The sequence below is a fragment of the Phalaenopsis equestris genome, unplaced genomic scaffold (assembly GCF_001263595.1).
Source record: "Phalaenopsis equestris unplaced genomic scaffold, ASM126359v1 Scaffold000105, whole genome shotgun sequence".
In the NCBI taxonomy this organism is placed as follows: domain Eukaryota; kingdom Viridiplantae; phylum Streptophyta; class Magnoliopsida; order Asparagales; family Orchidaceae; genus Phalaenopsis; species Phalaenopsis equestris.
The window spans coordinates 308,638-330,264 of NW_018164547.1; the positions used below are offsets into that span (position 1 = coordinate 308,638).

The 21,627-nt window shown below is 34.0% G+C and overlaps 1 protein-coding gene across 6 annotated transcripts in view; it reads right to left on the reverse strand.

Moving 5' to 3' along the window:
• Window positions 1–20,865, reverse strand: part of LOC110020637 (dol-P-Man:Man(7)GlcNAc(2)-PP-Dol alpha-1,6-mannosyltransferase) — a 106,268-nt gene extending 85,403 nt beyond the window's left edge. For 3 of the 6 annotated variants that reach the window (XM_020718806.1, XM_020718804.1, XM_020718805.1), the window contains exons 1-10: window positions 20,701–20,865; window positions 12,823–12,926; window positions 12,641–12,718; window positions 12,271–12,312; window positions 11,880–11,925; window positions 9,804–9,890; window positions 9,309–9,364; window positions 8,887–9,004; window positions 4,582–4,640; window positions 2,749–2,820 (exon numbers count right to left, since the gene is read on the reverse strand). In XM_020718806.1, coding sequence (XP_020574465.1) covers window positions 2,749–2,820; window positions 4,582–4,640; window positions 8,887–9,004; window positions 9,309–9,364; window positions 9,804–9,890; window positions 11,880–11,925; window positions 12,271–12,312; window positions 12,641–12,718; window positions 12,823–12,861 — 597 coding nt within the window. In that variant the 5' untranslated portion in view covers window positions 12,862–12,926; window positions 20,701–20,865. Of the gene's footprint in view, window positions 1–2,748; window positions 2,821–4,581; window positions 4,641–8,886; window positions 9,005–9,308; window positions 9,365–9,803; window positions 9,891–11,879; window positions 11,926–12,270; window positions 12,313–12,640; window positions 12,719–12,822; window positions 12,927–20,700 lie in introns of those variants that run through there. The other 3 variants (XM_020718802.1, XM_020718803.1, XM_020718807.1) reach the window with 3 other exon arrangements.
• Between the last annotated feature and the right edge of the window lie 762 nt (window positions 20,866–21,627).

Here is a 21,627-nt window from a genome sequence, read left to right on the forward strand (position 1 = left end):
TTGATTTGACACTATAACTGGACACCCTAGAAAACTTAAACTCGTCACGTCGGGGAGCTTGGAGCTAGCGCGGTGGGCAGCACGGTCATCTTCAACAGCAGAACATGTCTTCCCCAGCAAAACTATTTCTTTCCTAGAAATTAAACAACAAATTATAGGATTTCGAGGTCGTTTGTCTAACGCAACATAAATCTTCACTTTATCTATTAGGCCTTTGCACAGTCAAACTGTGTGATTTAAGCCCTAACTCTTTCTAGGTTCTGAGGTTGTCCTCCGATACGACGTAAACCCTCATATCTTTCAGGCGATTTGTGTGACCATGTCACGCAAATATAAGCTCTAATTAAATAAAATTGGCAGGATGAAACACTTTAATAACTTCTTCTTGAAACTGAAGCCAAACCATAGGATAGACTGGGAAGTCACCGAGGTTCGCCTCCGGATCCATGATCTCCCCTAGTTTCTCTCCATTTGGATTCCTCAACATTGTTCCAGATTCGAGCATTTCCCCTTTCACACCTCCTTGTCCGATTTCGTTGAAAAGTCCTATCCTTTTGACTTCTTTGAAGATAGTATTCTCTGATTTTTATCGGGAGTTTTTTTAGGTGACTTCAGTCATTTAGGATGTAATTAACTATAGGAGCTTGCCCTTATAGGAAGTTTTTCTGAACCCAGTCTAAAATAAACCCTATTTAATTCTTTGTATTAAATAGGAGAACTTGTCGGCAAATAAAACGGTTTCGCAGACCAAATGGATGTCATAAGTTTTCTTAGTTTATTTGATCGAGCCTCATCCTTAAGTCTTGTGTTTATCCCTCAGGAAAGATACAGGATTTGAGATAGAGCGCTCTTTCATTTAAACTGGTCAATATGTTTTCATATTTTTTAAAAATTATATATATATATATATATATATATATGTAAATTAAAGCGTCCTCCCGAAGCGGGTGACGGGACTTCACTCCCAGCGACCGACAGCTTCTTACGGGCAAACCCCAACTTTAACTTTTTAACTTTACCCCCTCTCTGCGCCGACATGGATGCAGAGCCTACCCAACAAGCTTGGAATCACCGGGAATAGGAGAAGGTTGGGAGTTTCGTGTCTCTGTAGACCACTTCCCAGTCACTGCCTTCCTAGGTAAACTTTGATCACAACTGTATCGGGTAGACGATGCGAGAGGAATAGAAGTCGGCGCAGGAGGAAGAGGAAAATGGGAGTTTCGAGTCTGTTGGTCGCGTTGTCTTTCCAAGTAGCTCCGATCGCGACTGTAATGGATGAAGTCGGTGTGGAAACAGGAGTGTCGATCGGTTACGGATCTCTGCTCGTCAAACGGGAGAGATCGGGCCTCTATACGCAGATCCGGCCTGACTTGCAGCACGAACGACAGAGCAAGCCGGATAGATGGCTATGTATGTTGAAATGTCGCCCAGGAAGCAATAATTTGCTTTAGCTTTCAATCCTCTAATCTGATTCTCAAAATCTTGAGTTCTAATACAAATTTGATACGATTCAACGTAGAAAACTTTCGTAGAAATTAGAAAAAACAAAAATTCTTATTGCAATAATCCAAATAACTCACACGAGTACAATAAATAAACACCTACAATCTGAGAGGTAGGCGATCTCTCCCACTTCCTACAATTCGAGAGATTGTAAATCTCTCCCAAAACCGAGACCTAAGACTCACAATCCAATCTCATTCATCTTCCTAACTCTAGACATAACAAACCTATTTATATACCCAACAATAATAGTAATAAAAGACTAAATTGCCCTTGGGCATACAAAAGACAAATTTACCCTTATGCTAAGCGCCCCCATAACAAAATAGTCATGGAGCCTACAAAGCACTTGAAGGATATAAATCCAACTAGCACACATACACAAATTAAAACTAGAATTTTACTGTAATACTCAGAATTTAATAATTTCTTTACATGCCTCAAGCTTCTCATACATGTAACACACAAAATACCCCTAAATAAGAAACTCCTTCAAATACTACTAGATATAGTCAAAATCTGCACGCTCCAATTCTACCATCACAAATAGTAGGAAACTTTAGCTTGCATAGTTTCGATGCACATACATCCATACGAGAAAAATAAATGAGGAAACAAGACGAGAAGATATAAGACTGCTGAGCAAATAATTGAAAGCATTTAGGAAAACCGTATATTATCAGAATCCAAACATTAAAGCAATCAGACTGCACTGATTAGTACGGATGGAAGATAGAATAGCATTCAATGCCTAAAGATAACACCTCTGGAAAGGAATAAGAAAGATCTATATGAAATAATAACAAATATTTATGCAGAAGCAAAACTTCCAAATTATACCAATGACCTCTCAAAGATAACAAGCACTAACAGATTATTTCAAGAAACAAATACTGAAAAATAAATTCTTGGAAGAAGATAATAATATTCATTCAAGGAATACAGTAAGGTAAAAAAATGTAGACATCAAATCCAAGTGACTGCAAAGAATAAGTTTGCTTCAATTAACTCCTAAAAAAGAAATAAAAAGTGGGATAATGTATTGCAAGCTCAATATCAAAAATTTAGAAGGGGGTAAAGAGACACAAGAAACCAGTTTAAAAGGAACATAAGTTTGATACAGTATATAATTAACAGGACTATTAAAATGTCAAGTTCAAAACAAAGTTTATGATAATTTAACAATAAAATCTTAAAGAGCACTTATTTCATAATAGGAGACTACATAGATGTAATTATTCATACCAGCAGAAGCTCTACAGCAATAGGCACAAAAAGCAGTACTGTGTCACATCTAAATATAACTGTTGCTACAGTCTGTCAATGAAACAGAAAAGTTTTATGAGATAGGAGCCTGCCAAAAAGTTGCAAAGTAAAAGTATTCACAATTATGACATAAAAATATAACACTGCGGTGTTTATAAAATGTTGATATTAAAAACATATGCCATATATGCCTATTCATATGAATTACTTGATTTCTAGCAGGTATTAGTCTCCTAAATGGAATTTTCAAAATGATAGAATAAGGAAATTGTGCACAATATTCTATAATTATATTCCCATTCTGAAAGGAGCGCACCTTTCCTGTTATTAACGTCCAAAACTAGCAAATAAAAAGGGAACATATGAAAAAATGTGTAGAAGGAATTGAAGATTATGAAATAGAGCCATAACAACCAAATTATTTTTCAAAACTATCCACAACCATACAAGTCAGTCAACAGCAAAAAATTCTGAATATCACCGTACATTTCTGGGGCAGTTACATACATGGCACACAATTCGTATGTATATACAAATCTCACATAAAAGCTTTCATATTTACACACATAGCAATCAAATCTTTAATATTACATCAAAAATAGCTCTATTACCACTTCTTCAAAGAGAAATACACATTTTCATACATAGGTTTAAAGCACCAAAGTGCTATGTATGTAAATAATTTTATGTATAAGACAAGTAAATGCATAAGAATTGTGTGCAAAGTATGTAAATTTCCCAATATTTTCAACAACAGTTGCATGTGTTATTAGCTCATAGTTATAATTTATATGATCTTTATGCATAACTTCTAGCAACACTTTCTTTGGTCACTTTATCAAACCCTGAGAATAAAAAACAAAAAAAGCATAAGCACCAAAACCACAAGAGAAAGGTTACAGCTCCATAGATTATATAAGTTTCATATGGCAGCCCTTATCTCCCCACCTCAACTCTAGGTAAAAACCAATGTATGAAAAGTGTGCCTTAGGAGCAAAGCAAAATAACAGGCTAGCCATGAGCATCTCTTTCCTGCGAAGCAAAAGCTCACAGCAAAGCACATAGTTCATGTCACTTCGCTGCATTACTTGGCTCGGCCTCAAAACAAATTTATTATTTTGATTTCATGGTTTCATTAAAAATATGTCAAATAACAAAGGCACTTATGTTCATTTGTCTTCACTAATTCTCACAAACACTAAATCATTACTTTTTGATAGTTCGCTTCTTCAAGTTCTCATGTTTGATGGTTTTCTCGCTTCTCATTGTTTCTTTCTACCTGGCGCTAATAGATTCTCACTCACAACCTTCTTCTCAATAGTGTTCCTCAATAACTCTACACGTTTGTCAATGCACATTTTTATGCTCTCTTCCTCCTCATGCTACCTCAGCATCTTAATCTCTAATTAGTCACTCAATCTCACATGTTTTCTTGATGCTTACATTTTATTTCATCACTTCATTATTTACATGTTTGAATCTTTTGGGCTTTTAGGTAGTACCATTATATTTGCTACAAATTATTACCCATTTAGTTCTAATTTAATTACTTTGGTGATCATTGTACCATCTTAATTTGCATATATGATATAAAAGTTATGAAAACTCAAGTTAGTAAAAAAGTATCTTTGCTTTGCCAATTGAAATAAGAAAAACAAATCCTACGCATCGCATTCCTCTTAAACGACAAAATTAATAATAAAAACATTACACTATACCAGATAAAAATTAAATCTAATATTGCCAAAAGATATTGTTAGTGTTAAACAATCAAATCAACAACATGAGAGAAACAAAAAAAAAGAAGCATACCAAGCATTTCAAAGTACTTGTGGCATTATCCTCGAACCAAAATCCATATGCCAAGTTAACTGTAACTGCAAGCATTTAACCAAAATATATATATATATTGCAAACAACTTTTGAACGTTTAAACTGGTAAAAAAGATCCAGTTATTCTTCTGTTATGCCATTATAAGTTCAACAAGCATGCAGCCAAGTTAACTTCATGCATTTAACAACAAAAAAATTGTAGAAAAAATTTTAACGTTCAAACAGGTGAAAAAGATAGCAGTCATTCTTCTGCTATGCTATTACAAGTTCAACAAGCATAGATGGGCTTGAACAATATTAAAACAGGCAAGGAAAGCCACAGTAGTTTTTTTTCATGCATAATGCTCAATGAAAAAGAAAATTAATCATATATGTGGAAATTGGAGAAGATTTTATTCTTTCCATATTTGCCTCTTATATGGGGCCGGCCACCACCTCTGAATCTTGGAAGATTTGATTGGGATATCATAGAAAACATTTTATTGGTTTATTCATTTCCCATTTTATGTTATCTATTTATTATTCAGAATTATTTCGTTTCTAATTTAGGTGAGAAATGTTTGGTAAGTATGTAAAAGGGGATTGAGTTCCCTATATATATGTATCCTATTTGTGAATAATATACACTTATATTAAGCTAAATAGGTTATTTAACTTTATGTAGGCAATAACCAGTAGAATAACTGAATTAGATAAGGCATACCAGAAGAATGAGAAAATAACTTCGATAATAAGCCAAACGATAATCATATTATCACTGAATAATCTCATTGTCAAACACCGGCTAAGAAGATTTGCAAAATAAACAACCACTCCAAACAACTGGTTAATGTCTTTCCAAAACTAACAGATGTTAAAAACTTTTGCACTATAATGATGAATAATTATCATAATTTGAGATGTCACTAGCAATAATTTCAATTGACATCGCATGGTTAATGTCTTTCCAATGGTCATCGCATGGTCAATATTCAAATGGTTAATGTCTTTCCAAAACTTTTGCACTATAATGATGAATAGTTATCATAATTCCCTTCCTATTTTATAGTTTTTTTCATTTTTTTTCATTTTTATTCATAATAAATTCCTTTCATAATTTATGTGAGATGTGTTTGGTAAGTTTCTAAATAAGAAGGGATTAATTTTTCTATATATATACCTATTTGTGAATAATGAAGAGAAAAAATTATTCCTCCCCAAACCTGTTGTTGATGTTAAAGCCAATGGTCTTATCCTAGATCCCCCGTGTCGTCGAACCTCCTCCTTGCTGCTGGAAACTTGTCTGACCTCTGCTAGAGCCGGAAAATCCCTTCAGCTAGAACTAGAACCTCTCCTATTAGACCAAGAATCTCCTCTGCCAAAAGCTAGACCTCCTTGGAGGTCTCTCCCTATTCCTCTGGAATTATTTCTGCAAGCATATCCCACTAGCGAGACTACATAACTGGCTTCCGACAACCCTACCGGATCTTCCCTAATGGAGGAGCCAATTCTTCCCGTCGTTCCTCGCCTCCTGTAGCAAACAACAGCCGCAAGAACTCATTCTAATCGTCGAAACTTCTTCAAACAGCTGCCGGAGTCCTTCCCTACAGCTTTTTCCTTCGGTACATGTGCTTCCTCCCCTAGAAGGATCCACAAATCACGCTAGCTACAAACTCCGAATTTACAATTATGCAGAAATGGAAGGTTTTAGAAAAATTATATAGAGCAAGATGAGACCCTAAGGATGGCGTCGGAAGCATTATAATATCCCCAACAAAAGAATTAGCAGGGCAACATTTTGAAGAATTGAAAATAATAGGAAGGAATCATACTCTTCAAGTGAAGGCCTTCTAATTGATGGTCGTAAAGATGTTGATGCTGAAAAGCATCATGTTAATTCACTTCACAACTTGATATGGACACACCGTCTTCTCCTTAAGCACATGAATGAGACACCAAACTTTGATTGTTCACAACTTCAGGATACAGTTTCTAGTTTTGGATGAAGCTAATAGTACGCTTGATAAGAAGTTCAAAAGAGAATAGATGCAATCATCTCTTGGCTCTCTAATAGGAGACAAGGCTTCCTCTTCTCTGCAGGAAAGCTTCTTTCCTCTTTGATCTCAAAAGGCAGCCCTTCTCCGCCTTCTTCTGTCCCTACAGAGGCCTTCTGTTGTCCCGAAACTCTCCCCACCTTAACTCTTCCCTGCAGGCAGCCCTTCCCAGAAAGAAAAGGTGGATGGCAGCAGTCAACTTCCTGCAGTTCTCTGAAGCCACTTCAGCCTGGCTTTCTTTCCCAGAGCCGGAATTCTCCTTACTGCCAGTCAAATCCTTCCTGCAACCAGAACCTTCCCAGCCGGAAAGCCCTCACTGCAGCAAAAAACCCTTCCCTGCAGGCCCCTCTGCCCGAAACCATTCCCTGCAGGACTTCTTCCTCTGGCAGAAGTCTTAAGCCCTTCACGGCAGATCTCGTAAGCGGCAGCAGCCTTCCCACCTGCTCAAGCCAACCAACGCTTCTCTGCACCTGCCATTGCTTCTCTTCTACCATTTTTTCTAATTCACTGAAGTTTTTCCTTCTATGAACTCTTGTAAACCTTGTGAGCTTTGAAAGGGAATAAAATTCTCCTGATTGTGGCTGAAGCCTATCTAAACTACAGGCTGTAGATCATCATTCCAGAAGCCAGAAGGTCCTGCTTTAACCAGATTTCAAGAGCCGTTGTCTTCCCTTTCCTTCCTCCACTATCATTTCTCCATTGTCTTCCACTAGAGCAGCCACATGTCTTTATATAAGCCCTCCTTTGGAGCTTTCTCCCTGCAGCAAATCCTCCAACGAAGCTTTATCCTGCAGTGGGTGCTCTCTGAAGCTTCTGCCTACAGCCATCGACGCTGGAATACTCCTTGTAGGCCGCAAAACTCCCTGCATACCTTCCTCTGTTCTCTTTTTCCGTCAGAACTCTCCCTGCATCCGCAATCCTTCTGATGCAGGCCCTCCTCCACCGAAATCTTTCATCCGATCTGCAAGCCCTCCTTCGGAGATCCTCAAGTTCTTCCTAGCACCAAAATTCTCCCTGCAAGATCTCCTTTGTTCAATTTCTGTTCAATTTCTGCCACCAGAATTCCTAGCAGCACACCCTCCTCCACTGGAAACTATTGACTCCCTTCACGAAAACTATTGCCTATAGGCTACCGAAACCTCCTCAGCCGAATTTCTCCCTGCCTGTAGGCCCTTTAGTAGCTCTTCCTTATAACAAAAATCTCCCTACTATAGGCCCTTCGGAATTCTCCTTAGAGCCAAAAGTGTCCTTGTTGTAGGCCCTCCTCCAAAATTCTCCTCATAACCAATCTTCCTATTACATGCAGTCTGTCAGAGCTTCTCCCTGCTGCAGGCCCTTTCTCGATTCTTCCCTGCATCTATTCTTTCTTTTCTGTAGACGCACCATATAGCTTTCCCTGCAGGTTGTCTACTTCCCCGCATGCTTCCCTACAGCATTGCCTGCAACAACCTTCCATCTACGTATAGAAACTACAGAAGCTGCAGTTAAAGACAACTGCAGTCAACTAGAAGCATTCCTAAATACTCTTGGGGTTGATAATGAAGTACGGGATGAAGATTTCAACTTCTACTCTAGAGGTAATTCAGAGCAGCACTCCAAACTCGTGGCACAACAAGATAGTGGAGTCGAGGAAGGCAATTAACAGTGTTGAAATGCATCAAAGCTTTTCCTTTCAAGAGCTTCTCAGCATTCAATACTAAGCTTGGTCTCTACAATATCTACGACCCACCTTGAGGGGGTGTAGAAATCTAAGAAGATTTAGTTTTTTTCATATATACCTCACTCACATGGACCAGCCACCGCCTCCAAATCTTGGACGATTTGCTTGGAATATCTTAGAAAACCTTTGATTTTGTTTATTTCATTCTTATTTTATGTTTTTCTATTTTTTATTCAGAATTATTTTCTTTCCTAATTCAGGTGAGATATGTTGAGTAAATTTCTAAATAATTAGGGATTGATTTCTCTATATATAAGTACCATAGTAATGAATAATGAAGAGAAGGAATTATTCCTCCCAAAACAATTTTTCTACAAAATTAATGGTAAGAATGTGATAAATGATTGAATCTCAAAAAAAAAGGAGGCATTTACATACATACAACAAACTTCTTATGTATTTACATATCTAACACCTAAACATTCATATTGATATGCATACCACTTAAATATTTAATATCACATCTAAAATATCACTATCACAATAATCAGATATGTAGAAAATGCACAACTGGAAAAAAAAAATTATCACCTAAAATAAAAGCCAATATGTTCGGTAGGGGGCGTGTTGAATAGAACAGCAGATGAAACTGCAGAGCAGTCAACATTGCAAAGAATGCTTCTACATGAAAACCAAATTTCCTTCTAACCTGAAGAAAGTATAAGAAAAATAAACCATCAATCAAATGCAGTGCATAAACAATTTTAAGTTTATTAAATCCACAAAACAAGCTCAGAGATAGTACATCAATTCGTTTTACATCTGCATTGAAAGTAAAAAATATGTGTTTTTCCAACAATTTTATGACCAAATATATCCTTACAGCTCTACAATGACATCTGGCGTCATCAATTTTATCAAACAATTTGATTCATGCTTTTCATATGATCAATTCAGCCAAAGCTGTGAGATAGCTGGGTTAAACTTTAGGGGTGGGGGGTAGTGGGATGTACCTTGATCCTAAAGAATCTTAAAGCTGACAAAACCAGGCAACCTAACACCAAGCGTACTGGAAACAACATAAAGAGAAAAATCAGTAACTTCATTTAAAAGCAGCCAACATGTTTTGTAGGAGAAATGTACAATAATCCAGTTAAAATTACAAAGCAGGTAACTCATGTTTTGCAGTAAAGAAAGGACAGCAAAACATTCAGCAGGTGATATGCTCAACTTTGCAGATATATTAAACATAATGATACATAAAATATTCCCAAAGATCAGAAGCCTCCCAAATTTAATAAATCATAGACAAAATGCTCAAATATCCATATTGAAAAGATTTGTTACCATATTGAGACAAATAATTAAAATAAGCATAAAATAAATTATATATATATATATATATATATAGAAAAAGCCTAATATATATATATATATATATATAACAGAAATATAAAAGCCGCTATAAAAGCTGATACAGCAAAGCAATAACATAATATAAGATGGACCTATAAGTAAACTACAGATCTTTGCTGCATCAAATAATTGCATTGCTGCAACCACCGGTGATGCCAAAATTGATAGAATAATAGCCCCTGCATAAGAATACGAACAAATAGTCAATTCTTATCAAGAAAATGCTTCTAGAGAAAAAAAAGTTCCTTGGCATATTGGTCAACCAATTTTTATCCAAATTAAAAACATGAGTACAAAAAAAAACGCACAAAATATTTATCAACCACCTGACCATAGCCAAGGCAATTATCATCTATAAACAAAATATTGCATGAACAAAACTATAGGTGATTCCATAATCTACTAGAAAAAACTACACGCGGTTGTTGAAATATATATAAATCCAAAAACAAACAGTTCCTCAAAAAATAAATCCTAGCAATATTTGCCACATTATTCTCTTCCAAGAAATAGCATAAAGAAAATGACAAAATCATACAGAATATCTTATAAAATCTAAATGACTGATGGGCATGCTGATCGACATAATGTCAACAGAAATAAAAATAAATTCAAATGGAGAATCTTTGACGATGTGTTACTTTGCTGAGTTCTCTTTATCCATGTCTTCACAGAAAATTCAAATTTGTTGACAAGGAAAAATTCTGGAGAATAAAACAATAGTAGATGTGATTTGCTCTCTTTTTTTTTTTTTTCTTTTTTACAATGTTTAAAGGATGCCATGATAAAAACGCAGGCAAATTTTTTAAGGGAATAATAGGCAAATGATTCTTTGCATTTTCAAAATGACTTGTTACAGATGAATACCAAATAAAATAAACTATAAGAGTCAAATGTAATTATAGCTAATATTTCATTAAATTTCTTTCATAGAGAGCTGATGAGAAAAGTTAATATATATCATTTACAAAATGCTCCAACAGAAAAGGGAAGAATCCATGGCCTCATACAAAAGCAGATATTACTTTATGATATCAATACTTCTCATATTAATTACGCTCGATAAGGTCAATGGAACAGGAAATATGCTTCTCATAAGTATAACAAAAGAGCTAAATAATTTGAACATGTGAAAGGTACGATAATTAAAATAAAATCATGAAATGAGCCTTGTCAACTACTTTTAAGAGAATAACTTGGCAAAGAGGCAGCGATCATAGAGTCGCTAATAGATACTCCACACTCTTGATTTCAAAAATTAAGAGCAAATTCTACCGAAAGATATACAAAAACATGAATAAGCACGAGATAGACTCAGTTGGCAATATGGTGCGCGTACGAGAAGGGTGAGCTACCCATAGCTAAAGATTTTGTGCACAATAAATTGTAATTATGATACTCATATAAAAGAAATAATAATAATAATAGTGATGATGATAACTCTATAAAAAGCGACAATAATTTTTTTTTATAACAGCATATTAATAAATAAAAAAATAATAGAAATCAAAACATTGATTATGCCATTAGAATACAACAAGCTGCTGCAACTTCATAATCTATCCTTGCAAGGAGTACACAACAATTTTAATTTTATGAAACTTTATAGCTAACTATAAAGCTATTATTCTACAATTAATTGTAAATAAAAAATTAGTTAGCTAACAAAATTATATCATATTCACCATAAACTATGGTTAATTAATAATAACCGCATTTATATTCTTATTACAGACTTAGAAATTATTATAGAATAGAACTAACAGATTAATTAGAAGTTGAGACACAATAAGTTTGTTATAATTTAATTAGAAATTACTTAGATGAATCAAATAAGCTCTCCTCCCATCTATTTTTTGCTTCTATAATCAAACCTTCCGACAAAATTACATGACAGCCTCAATTTAAGAAGTTAGTCACATTTAAAGTATCCATTGGTCGATTGTGTGATCATGTGATTCAAGATTGAGCAGTGATTAAGAAATTAAAATAATTAATTGCCTAATCACTCTAAAAGAACAAATCCTTAGGTTTGGTTACATGAAGACACATCTTTGTGTGGAAAGCCACATCTCTAACATAACAAGAAAAGTAAAATGACAGTGAAGCAAATGTTAGGACCACATACAGTAAAAGAATCTAATTTAAAAGAGCAAGGAATAGTTTACCTACGAAAGTACGAGGAACAACACCAGGAAATTCACAGTGGTCATACTGTAACAAACAAGTAACTTATTAAGGGCCTTATAAATCCACAAGGAAAAGTGATTTTTTTTTTTTTTTTGTCATTATACACATAACACCCAATTCCTATGTATTTATATATTCAACACCTAAACTTTTACATTTATACAACCAAAATCCTACATGTCACATCACAAATACAACTATTTTAAATTTTAAGAAGTGAAATACACCTTTTCAAGCATAGGTAAAGTGTCATATATGTAAAAATTGAAGTTAGGTGTTAGATATGTAAAACATAGGAATTAAGTGGTCCGTATGTAAACCTTCCTTTAAAAAAAAACATAAGCTGTGCGAGGAAAAGGCAGCACTGACCCTGTCAATATGTTGCCGGTGATATAGTATATCATGCATTGCCTAATGACAAACAGAAACATGGTGTTAGCTAATACTCAGTAGATGATAATTTGTAGATAGAGAAACCAAATCAGTTTTTTGCAACAATATCAGGGATTGAGCAGCTGAAATTTTCTCACCAAATCCATCGATTCATATATAGCTGAATTTTAATAGCTTTTGTACGATTATATCAACCAAATCAGTAATTAAAGGGTCACTCATACTTTTTATACCCAATTTGTTCTAAGTTTCTAAAAGAACCTCTTTTTCTACAAAATTAAGAATTCTAAACCATCATCAATCAAATGAATTAAATGATCAAATGAGCTGAAAATATAGTGCATGCCTGGACATTGAAGCTCTCTTCGATAGGGAACCAAGATTGCGTAGAAGGCAGCAAACGATCCCAGAACAAGATCCCACCCTGCAATTAATTATCATTTTTTATGAGCCTTGATCCGAAAGGAGTTAAAGATCCAATCAAACAAATCAGTTTAAAGGTAGTGGCATTAGAAGCAAGACACTCACCAAAGTTGACAAGAAACTTAGAAAAGCAACTCTTAACATTATTGAGCTTCCCTTTTGCCATTGCCCGAAACTTTAATAGTTTAAAACACTCGGCTCTTTTTGTTCTGAAAAAACTGACAGTGAGAAAATGGAAATGGAAAAAAAAATGAATTGAAACATGTTTTTTTTTTCCTTTTGATTGGTTTGAAAAATCAAAATGAAAAGGAATGCCATTTTCTCACTTGGCTTTAAGGAACAACAAACAATTTAAGGAATGAAATTTTTTTAATGAATGCATATTTGAATTAACATATTGCGTCATTTATCTAATTAGCATGCAACTGATAACTGTAAAGCACCCATTGGAATTTCTAATTTTAAATTGTGCATAATTGATTAATAGTCATAAAAAAGATTTACTTGGAAAGAATTAAAAACTACGGTGCTCATTATAAGCCCTAAACTCCACTGTTAAGTTCAAAAACATACCATTTGAACTTATATTTTAATACTTACAGAAATGTCAAGCTCAATGTCAAGCTCAAATATTAATGTAATGTTTTTTTTTTTTTAATATTTTCCATCTCTTCACATTTTGCTCTGTAATAGAGATAGATAAGGTTGATATTTATGACGCATGATTGCCATGTATATTGGCAAAATACTAGTGCAGAACAGCAGAGTAGCAAAGGTTCATAATACTCATACTTTATGTTTTTGAACAATAAAATGCAGAAAAATATTATGATAAGCTTATTTAGTTATCATAATAAGCTTGTTTTGTTTAACATAATAAAAGAAGCACTATCACTCCATTATCATAAGCTTATTATAAGAGAAAAGTGCCAAAATGATCTATTGCCTTTTTACAATGGGCCACTTTAATCCTAGAGTCTATAAGGGGTTGTTTGGCAACGGATTGAGCCTAGAATTTAAGCAATATTTAAGTGAAATCTTGCGAAATGGTCATTTTGGACAAAATAAATCCTGGGATGCGGTAAATCTGGATTTCACGAATTTCGTCCATAAATCTTCGATTTAGTAAATCCAAGAAGTCGGTGGATATAACTTCACACTCTACGGATTTAAGGCGAGGACAAACAATAATTGTTCTGATAAGGCTATCTCTTCTTCCCCAATGGTGTCGTTGTCAATAGCTTCATCTACCATGTGCTTCGCCTTTATAATCCGACCAATGATCCCGCTTCTTTGTCAGCATGCTTCCCACCAAGCGCTACATGAGAGGCGTTATTCCTCAGGCCATGAATCAGGTACCTTCTTCGCGTTAATTTTTTTTTCTTGTTCCTATCGAACATGCTCTTCTAAATCTGGCGAATGCGCCATTCAATTATTTCTCCAACCCCAAGTCAATCTCTTGTTTGTATAGTCCTTAAAGGCAAGATCAAATTGCCACACTCCACCGTTGTTGGAACTCAACGATGCAGGAGACCGAATGTTTGTCCTCAAGCTAGCCACTTGCTCGTAGTTTCTTCCGGTATCTCTAATCATCCAAGGGGGATTTCTTTTCCCACCCCATAGATTCTTCAGCTCGACTGAACCCTAGCTGACTCTCATCTTCTTCCAATGTCGATGTCCTCTCTCATTTTTTTATTCTTCATATCTTGTTTCTCCTTCATTTTCCCGCATCCTGGGCTCTCTCGCAAATTGATGCAAACGATTGTTTCATTGTCAGGTGATGCAAGGCACAGCATATTTTGTAATGAATCCCTTTTAAGAAGTCTACACGCCACTATGGCCTAGCCCTGCCTTGCACAAGCACTTCGGAAAGATTTTACTGGCCTTTTACAACATTTATTCATAATATAATGCTGATAGTCTTGTATTTTAGTGTTATGTAAGAAATCTTCTTGGATTTTTTTATAATGCCTGTTTGAAACATAAGTCATCAGCCCATGTGTGAGTTTTGCCCGATTAAAGTGGTTTTTTGAATATGATACAGGCTTAATTGTAATAGCTGAGTAGAAGGCATGTGTAGAAATATGAGAACTTTTATATTTTGGGGAAGTCATTCTAAAAATTTTGACATTGTTGTTTAACAGACTTAAAATGATATAACAATCTCATTAATCCATTTGATCACAAGAATAGGATTTGCAAAATTTGTGTTTTAATTTTCACACAAATTTTTATGGTGACTTTAGGGACCATTTTTTCTCCATCTTTAGTAGTTAGCTTTTGTTTCTATACATCAATAGTATATTGAAGTCTCTATAATATTCTAGGATTAAATTTCTTCAATTGGATAGCTTGTTGATTTCTATTTCTTGCATCCTTGATCCAAAAATTACACTACATTATATCAATTATCATTACCACTAGATTTATGATGTTTTTAATGCTCTGGATAAGATTGAAAGTATCAAACAAATACTCAATGACTTGTACTTCTCCGTATTTTGTTGCCTAAAGTTAGGGAAAATAAGAAGAGCTTTTGCAGCTACTAAAGTAGACTTTCTTGTCGGTTCATAAGTTCATGGACACAATTGTTGCTCTTGTAGTGCCACAAAACGTTTGATTTAAACAACTATTTAGTATAGCTTTTTGTGAAGTGGCCAGATTCAGATTTTTATATATTAGAGTGATTAAAACAAGTGTTCTATAAGAAATAATCTGTTTTGGTCATTCATACTACTTGGTTAAAACAAGTATAGAATTCCTTTTACTTGTTTTTCATTTGTCCGTAGAGTTAAGATCTTATGATGATGCGATTTGGATAAGTGCGGGGAGAATGTTGTGGTGTGATTATGTTTGCCGGGTTATCAAAATAATGTAAGATGAGATGACAATGAAAAGGCGTGCGCACTCAAAAGATTTTCAATTAAATAGCCCGTCAAAGATTGTATGACAGCTCACCCTGAAGAAATTTTTCTTTTCATAATTTTGACTCATTGTTTTGGACAATCAAAATATGTTACTGTTTCAGACTGTTTGCAGGATTCAGTGCATGTTAGTTGTTATTTAACATGAACCATCAGGTTTATTAGCTTTGAAGAAATTTAGAGAATGAGTGGCTTATAAATCATACCCATAAGTAGCTCAATTTTTTTTGTGATTGTTGGTCTTATATTTTGCATTTGTTAGACATTTGATCTTATTTTATTGTTAACAACAACATTAGTGATGATAAAATGAAATGTGCTGGGAAATTTGTGTCAACTGTAATGAATTAGAAAATTTACATTGCATTTAATTCACTGAATTCATTTTTAGCTGATATCAGTGGTAGATGTATAATGAATTTGTTACCTTATGGCTTATGCTAGAGTGGCTATTAAAAAAATCATTACTAACTTCAAGGAACCAAAAAAAATATATACAAAACAAAACACAGAACTTTAATCATCTAGAAGGATCTATGTTATCAAACTATTGAAATTCAAGACTCTGCCTCACACATTAATATTTTACTAATTTCACACCTATAGATTTATAAGACCAAAAAATACCTCAAAAAATGCAGTTGTAAATGAATTAAGTAGCAAAAGTCGCCTTTATGACTGAGACAACGTCTAGAATATATCTTTCTTACTTGTTACTTATTAATTCATAGGCACTACAGAAAAAACAACTTCAAATTTACAACCCATAATATTAATTCAATTAAGATGAGTTACTCAAAGTCCGCTGCTAGCTCGAAGACATCTGGCGCACCAGGGAAACTTAATTATGTTGGGAGAAAAATTCAAATGGCATGTCAATATCATGAAATAAAAAGATCAAAACAAAAAATTGATGGCAATTCAATAGCCGAGATGGATATAATATATGATAGGGAGTCCACCAATGCTAAATATGAATCGAGTAAACGGAGAAGTTATGCTGTTAAGTCTAATTCTAACTTTTGTAAATTATAAATTTAGTCTATGTAAATACAATCATATGTTTGACTTTTTTTCATTCGCTAAAAGTTACCAATTTAATCTGCCCTAATATTATTGAAATCAACATAAATCATTTCTTTCACTACTACGCTTTAAGTACTTATATTATGAATGCAATGTTTTAATTATAGAAATGAAAAAATTTATACAAAAGAATTTAATTTGTTGTGGTGGCGGTAGCTCAAAACGCCAACTCAATGAAGATTTACCGGCACCGATCGGAGAATCTAAGAATTCATCAGTGACACCAAAGTGGTCGAAACAGCACAACGCCAATCTTTGGGGAGTTGCTAATGGAACAATCCCTATGTGGAAATATTCTATATGGCATGTTGAAGAAGAGTTTATGAGGTGAAATCGTTGGAATATTAAATAGAAAATTTGTCACATCATACACTATCCTAGTTGTCATGACCAGATTTAAAAATATGAAAGTTGACTTCAAAATTCTATTTCACTTGTCAAATAAAGTTGGTTGGGAATTGGATGAAGATTTGCACCTTCCGATAGTAACAGATGAATTATGAGAAAAAGACATACATGTTAGTTCAACATAACTCTTACAGCGTCAATAGACTTTATTAGGTAGACTCCCACAGTTAAAAAAAAAAATCATCATATTTCAGGGAAATTCAAAGTTGGGTCGTTTTAGAAGAAATGATCACTACGATATCTTTGAGAAGAAATGGGTTGATAATATTGTTTTGGCATTCGAGCACAATCAACTGTTGATTGACTTGAGAGGAGTAAAAATGGTGCAGAGAAGGTTACTACTCATAAGGAATACATCCATGAAGACGAATTTATGGCTTCAAATAATGTTAGCTTCACCAAGGAAATTAGAATGCCACAAGCCAGTGTACACTGTCAACAATGATTTAATAGCGGATCAGGTGACATTAGAGCATAGTGTTGGAACCAAATGAAAAAATGAAAAAGAAGTATCCAATTGCACAATGCAAGAAAAAACGAGGTGAGAGACATTCGATAAACTTTTTTTAGCGAAAGTGGAGAACGATGCAACATTTAAGAAGTCGCTAGAAAAAAGTGCTCATATCTCAATGAATGATTGTTTAACAAACTTAACTAATATCGATGACATTTCATATGATACTACACTCGCTGTTCTCGATGCGTTCGGAGAACATAAAATAAGAAATATATATCCTTAATGTTCCATGGCCCTCGTATCATTATACTCGCTGTTCTCGATGCGTCATTAGAATTGAGGACATTCTTGCAAAACATTTCATTTATTATTCATATCCTGCTTGGTTTTGAAAGTCAACATTATATCTCTAATTTTTTAGCATCTTAGTTGTTCAGTGCGAATATCATTATACTACATTAGTTGTAAGTTGTTTTTTTTTATTTTATCACTATAATATTTCATCTCGTATCCTAATGTTGCTTCAGCATTTCTATCTTATGTAGTGTAATTTTTTAGTTCTATTATCCATGCAACTTTTTTTTTAGAATTTCATATTTTAATTACTTTCAATAAAATAATGCATAATTTTGTAATGAAAAATTATTTAAATTTTACTGGAATGTCTCATTATTTTCGCGGCAAACTATCAGACAGTATGTATAATTTGATAAACAATTACATTGATGTCAGAAATGTCATTAATGAGTTTTAACATACACACGACAACAATATTTAATGGATGTTCTTGTTGGACATCCTATACGCTGCTATGATTATTTCAGGCTACCACCAGAAGTTTTTAATTAGCTGCGTGACATTCTGATAAACTGTAATATGTTTAAGCATGCGAGAAATATGACTATTGCAAAACAAGTAGGGATTATTATAAGGAGTATCACATGCACATTCATATAGACAACTTTGTGAGTTCTTCCAGCATTCATTCGAAATTATTGATATATACTTTAATATTGTCTTACAAGTTATTGTTTTTTTTACTAGGGAATACATTTATTTGCCGACAGAGAAACCTAAATGTCACCCATAAATCCATTTCAACCCACAAGTTTATCATTTCTTCACAAATGCAATCGGAGCAATTGATGGCACGTATATACCTCTTATTGTTAATCGGGACTCACAGAACATATGTCATAACAGCAAAGAGTTTATTTCACAAAATGTGATGGCTTTCACTTCATCTTCAATTTTTATATGTTGCTTCACGTTGGGAGTGATCGGCTGCTAACATGACGGTACTTCATTGGTTGGTGAAACAAGAAACTTTGTGTGTACTGAAAAGTGATATACTCTTTCTTCAATTTATCTTTTGATTATTTGTAGAAGATTTCATCACATACATAACTTTTTATAAATTTTAACACATTTTTAAATCACTTGTGTTGATAAAACTGAACTAAATTGCTAGGGGCACAAATTTTTGCCTGACTCCCATAATTTTCTCAAAGAATCTGCTCATTCCTAAATGTATTTTCATTTCATTTGATTAATCACTAAAATCATAAATCTGGCTTAAACCAAATAAAACAGCCATACAAACACAAATTGTACCTTAACAAGCTTGCATTTCACTTTAAAAAAACATTTATAATATGCCAACAACATAAGCTTATTTTGAGTAGCTTTATTTCTTTGTGAAAATATCCACGTATGACTTAATTAAGGCACTCTATCTAAGAATGAAAAATAGCATAATAAACTTTAAGATCCACTTTCCATCCTACCAATCCTATCACACATTGATAATTCTCATTTTAACAATTTAGAGATTGTGTGTTGGAGGTGATGGTGATTGACCGCAGGAGGAGCACAGATCTTGGAAGTGAAGTTTAACAGCGCTGAGCCTATAGTACTGTTCGATGAATCAAAATGAAGGCAGCTCTCTTCAATACCTGTTATGGCCTTGCAACACGGCTCTGTGAACTTAATATCGAATTCAAGTTTGGAAGGAACGAAATTCACCGAACAGCTTTTGAGTTCAATGACGGCATACCAACACTTGAGAAAGTCGGGAATTATCTGGAATGATGAAGCTCGTGGTATGGAAGTGCTGGCAAGGAGGACGAAGAAGAAGGCACATGCTACAGCTACGGATTTCGCCATCTTAGAAGTTATAGTATTGCTGCTATGCAAACTATATGTTAAGTTGGTGGGATGGGTTGTGGAGGGAGAAGAAATGAGGGAGATTTATAATTGGCTGAAGCCATAGTTGATTGTCAGTAAATGTGTTGGAGTTAAGTTGTATGGAGGTTACTGAAGGTTTTTTTTTGGTTGCATGGGAGTTTTGACTTTAAGTTACAGAATTTTAATTGAAGGTTCAATGTTGGCATTAACGTAGAGCATGGTGTAGGAAATGGTTCTTTATTGTCCGTTAAAGTTTCATAAGTGTAGGAAATGGTTCTTTATTGTCCGTTAAAGTTTCATAAGTGAGTAAAACTGCGTCTCTCTATTTTTTGTAACATGTTTAATGCTCAGCTGTTCAACTACATGTAAATTATTCTTCTAAAATTTTTCCTCCTAAATGCCACATATTCCTTGCATATTTACATATGTAAAACCTAAATTTTAAAATTTTTGTACATGACACTTCAAATTTTTATCATCACATCAAATTATCACTGTTAGTATTTTTTTTAAATGAAAATTATCTTTTATGCATAAGTATTGATGTAGATATGACACTAAAATTTCGTAGGTTTATATATAGAACTATAATTGTTACACATGTAAATAGAAAATAATTGTAGGGTATTCATGTAATATTTGGGAGCCGGTTTTAAGCAGCATTTATGCGGGATTTAAGCTATATCCTGCCGAACGGTAAAAAACGCCTCCGTAAATCCTGAGCTCCCGTAAATCCCGAGCTGCTTGGTAGCCGATTAAAAGCAGGATTTAAGCCAAATCCTGCCAAACGGCTAAAAAACGCCTGTAGATCCTGAGAAAAACGGCTGTAGATCCTGAGCTCTCGTAGATCCCAAAATGGCGCCGATTCGCGATAAATCCTGGATTTACTAAGAAGAGGAAGAATGGAGCGAACAAACTTACCTTCCTCAATGGTTTCTGGTAGGGGCGGAGTGCAAGGATGAGAAAGAGAGTTTCGGTGGTCTCTGTAAGCCGCGATCGAGGGTGGACAAAAGCGAGGGTTTGGGCAGAACTCGGGAGATGAGGCAGATGGAGGCGAGGGTTTCGGATATAAGGGGAAGAGAGAGATAGGATTGTGATTTTAATTTATTTTTGCTTTAATTAATTTAATTAATTTATATATGAATATATGTCCGATTAAATATAATCAGAAAAATTTTTATGTAATTATTTAATAGTTAATTAATAAATAAAGACATATTTAAAAAATTAAATTATTTAATAATTTTTTATGTGATTCTTTATTTGTATGATTAATAATGAATAAATTAATTTATTAATATTAAATGATTATTTAATAGTGATTCTCTTACAAAAAAAATTATTAATGATTAATTAATTTAAATGCCTCTTTATCTTAGTTTGAGGCTTTCGACACTCATTTTTATATTTTATATTTAATATTTATCCTTAGATGTTTATTCTCAAATGTTAAATCTTTTTAAAGTTGTCAAACAGTTTCTCATTATATTAAGGTGTACTTACTAGTATACCAAATAATTTTTTAGATTAAAGCACATAAGAATTTGATAAATACAAATTTATAGGATTTACTAAATCTTATTTAAATTGAATTCTACTTGCAACCAAACAACTCCAAAATGACACTGATTCATGAAAATCTGGGATTTACTAAATCCTGTGAATCGGTGAATTTAGTAAATCAACGACAAGCGAAGGGAAAGAATGACCCGAACTAGTTTACCTTTCTCAACTAGTTCTGGCAAGAGTGGAGCAAAAGAATGAGAAAGATAAAAGTTTTATGCGGTTTGTGTAAGTAGTGATCTTGTCGTTGCCTACCTGACTAACTCTAATGGTGACTATATTGGG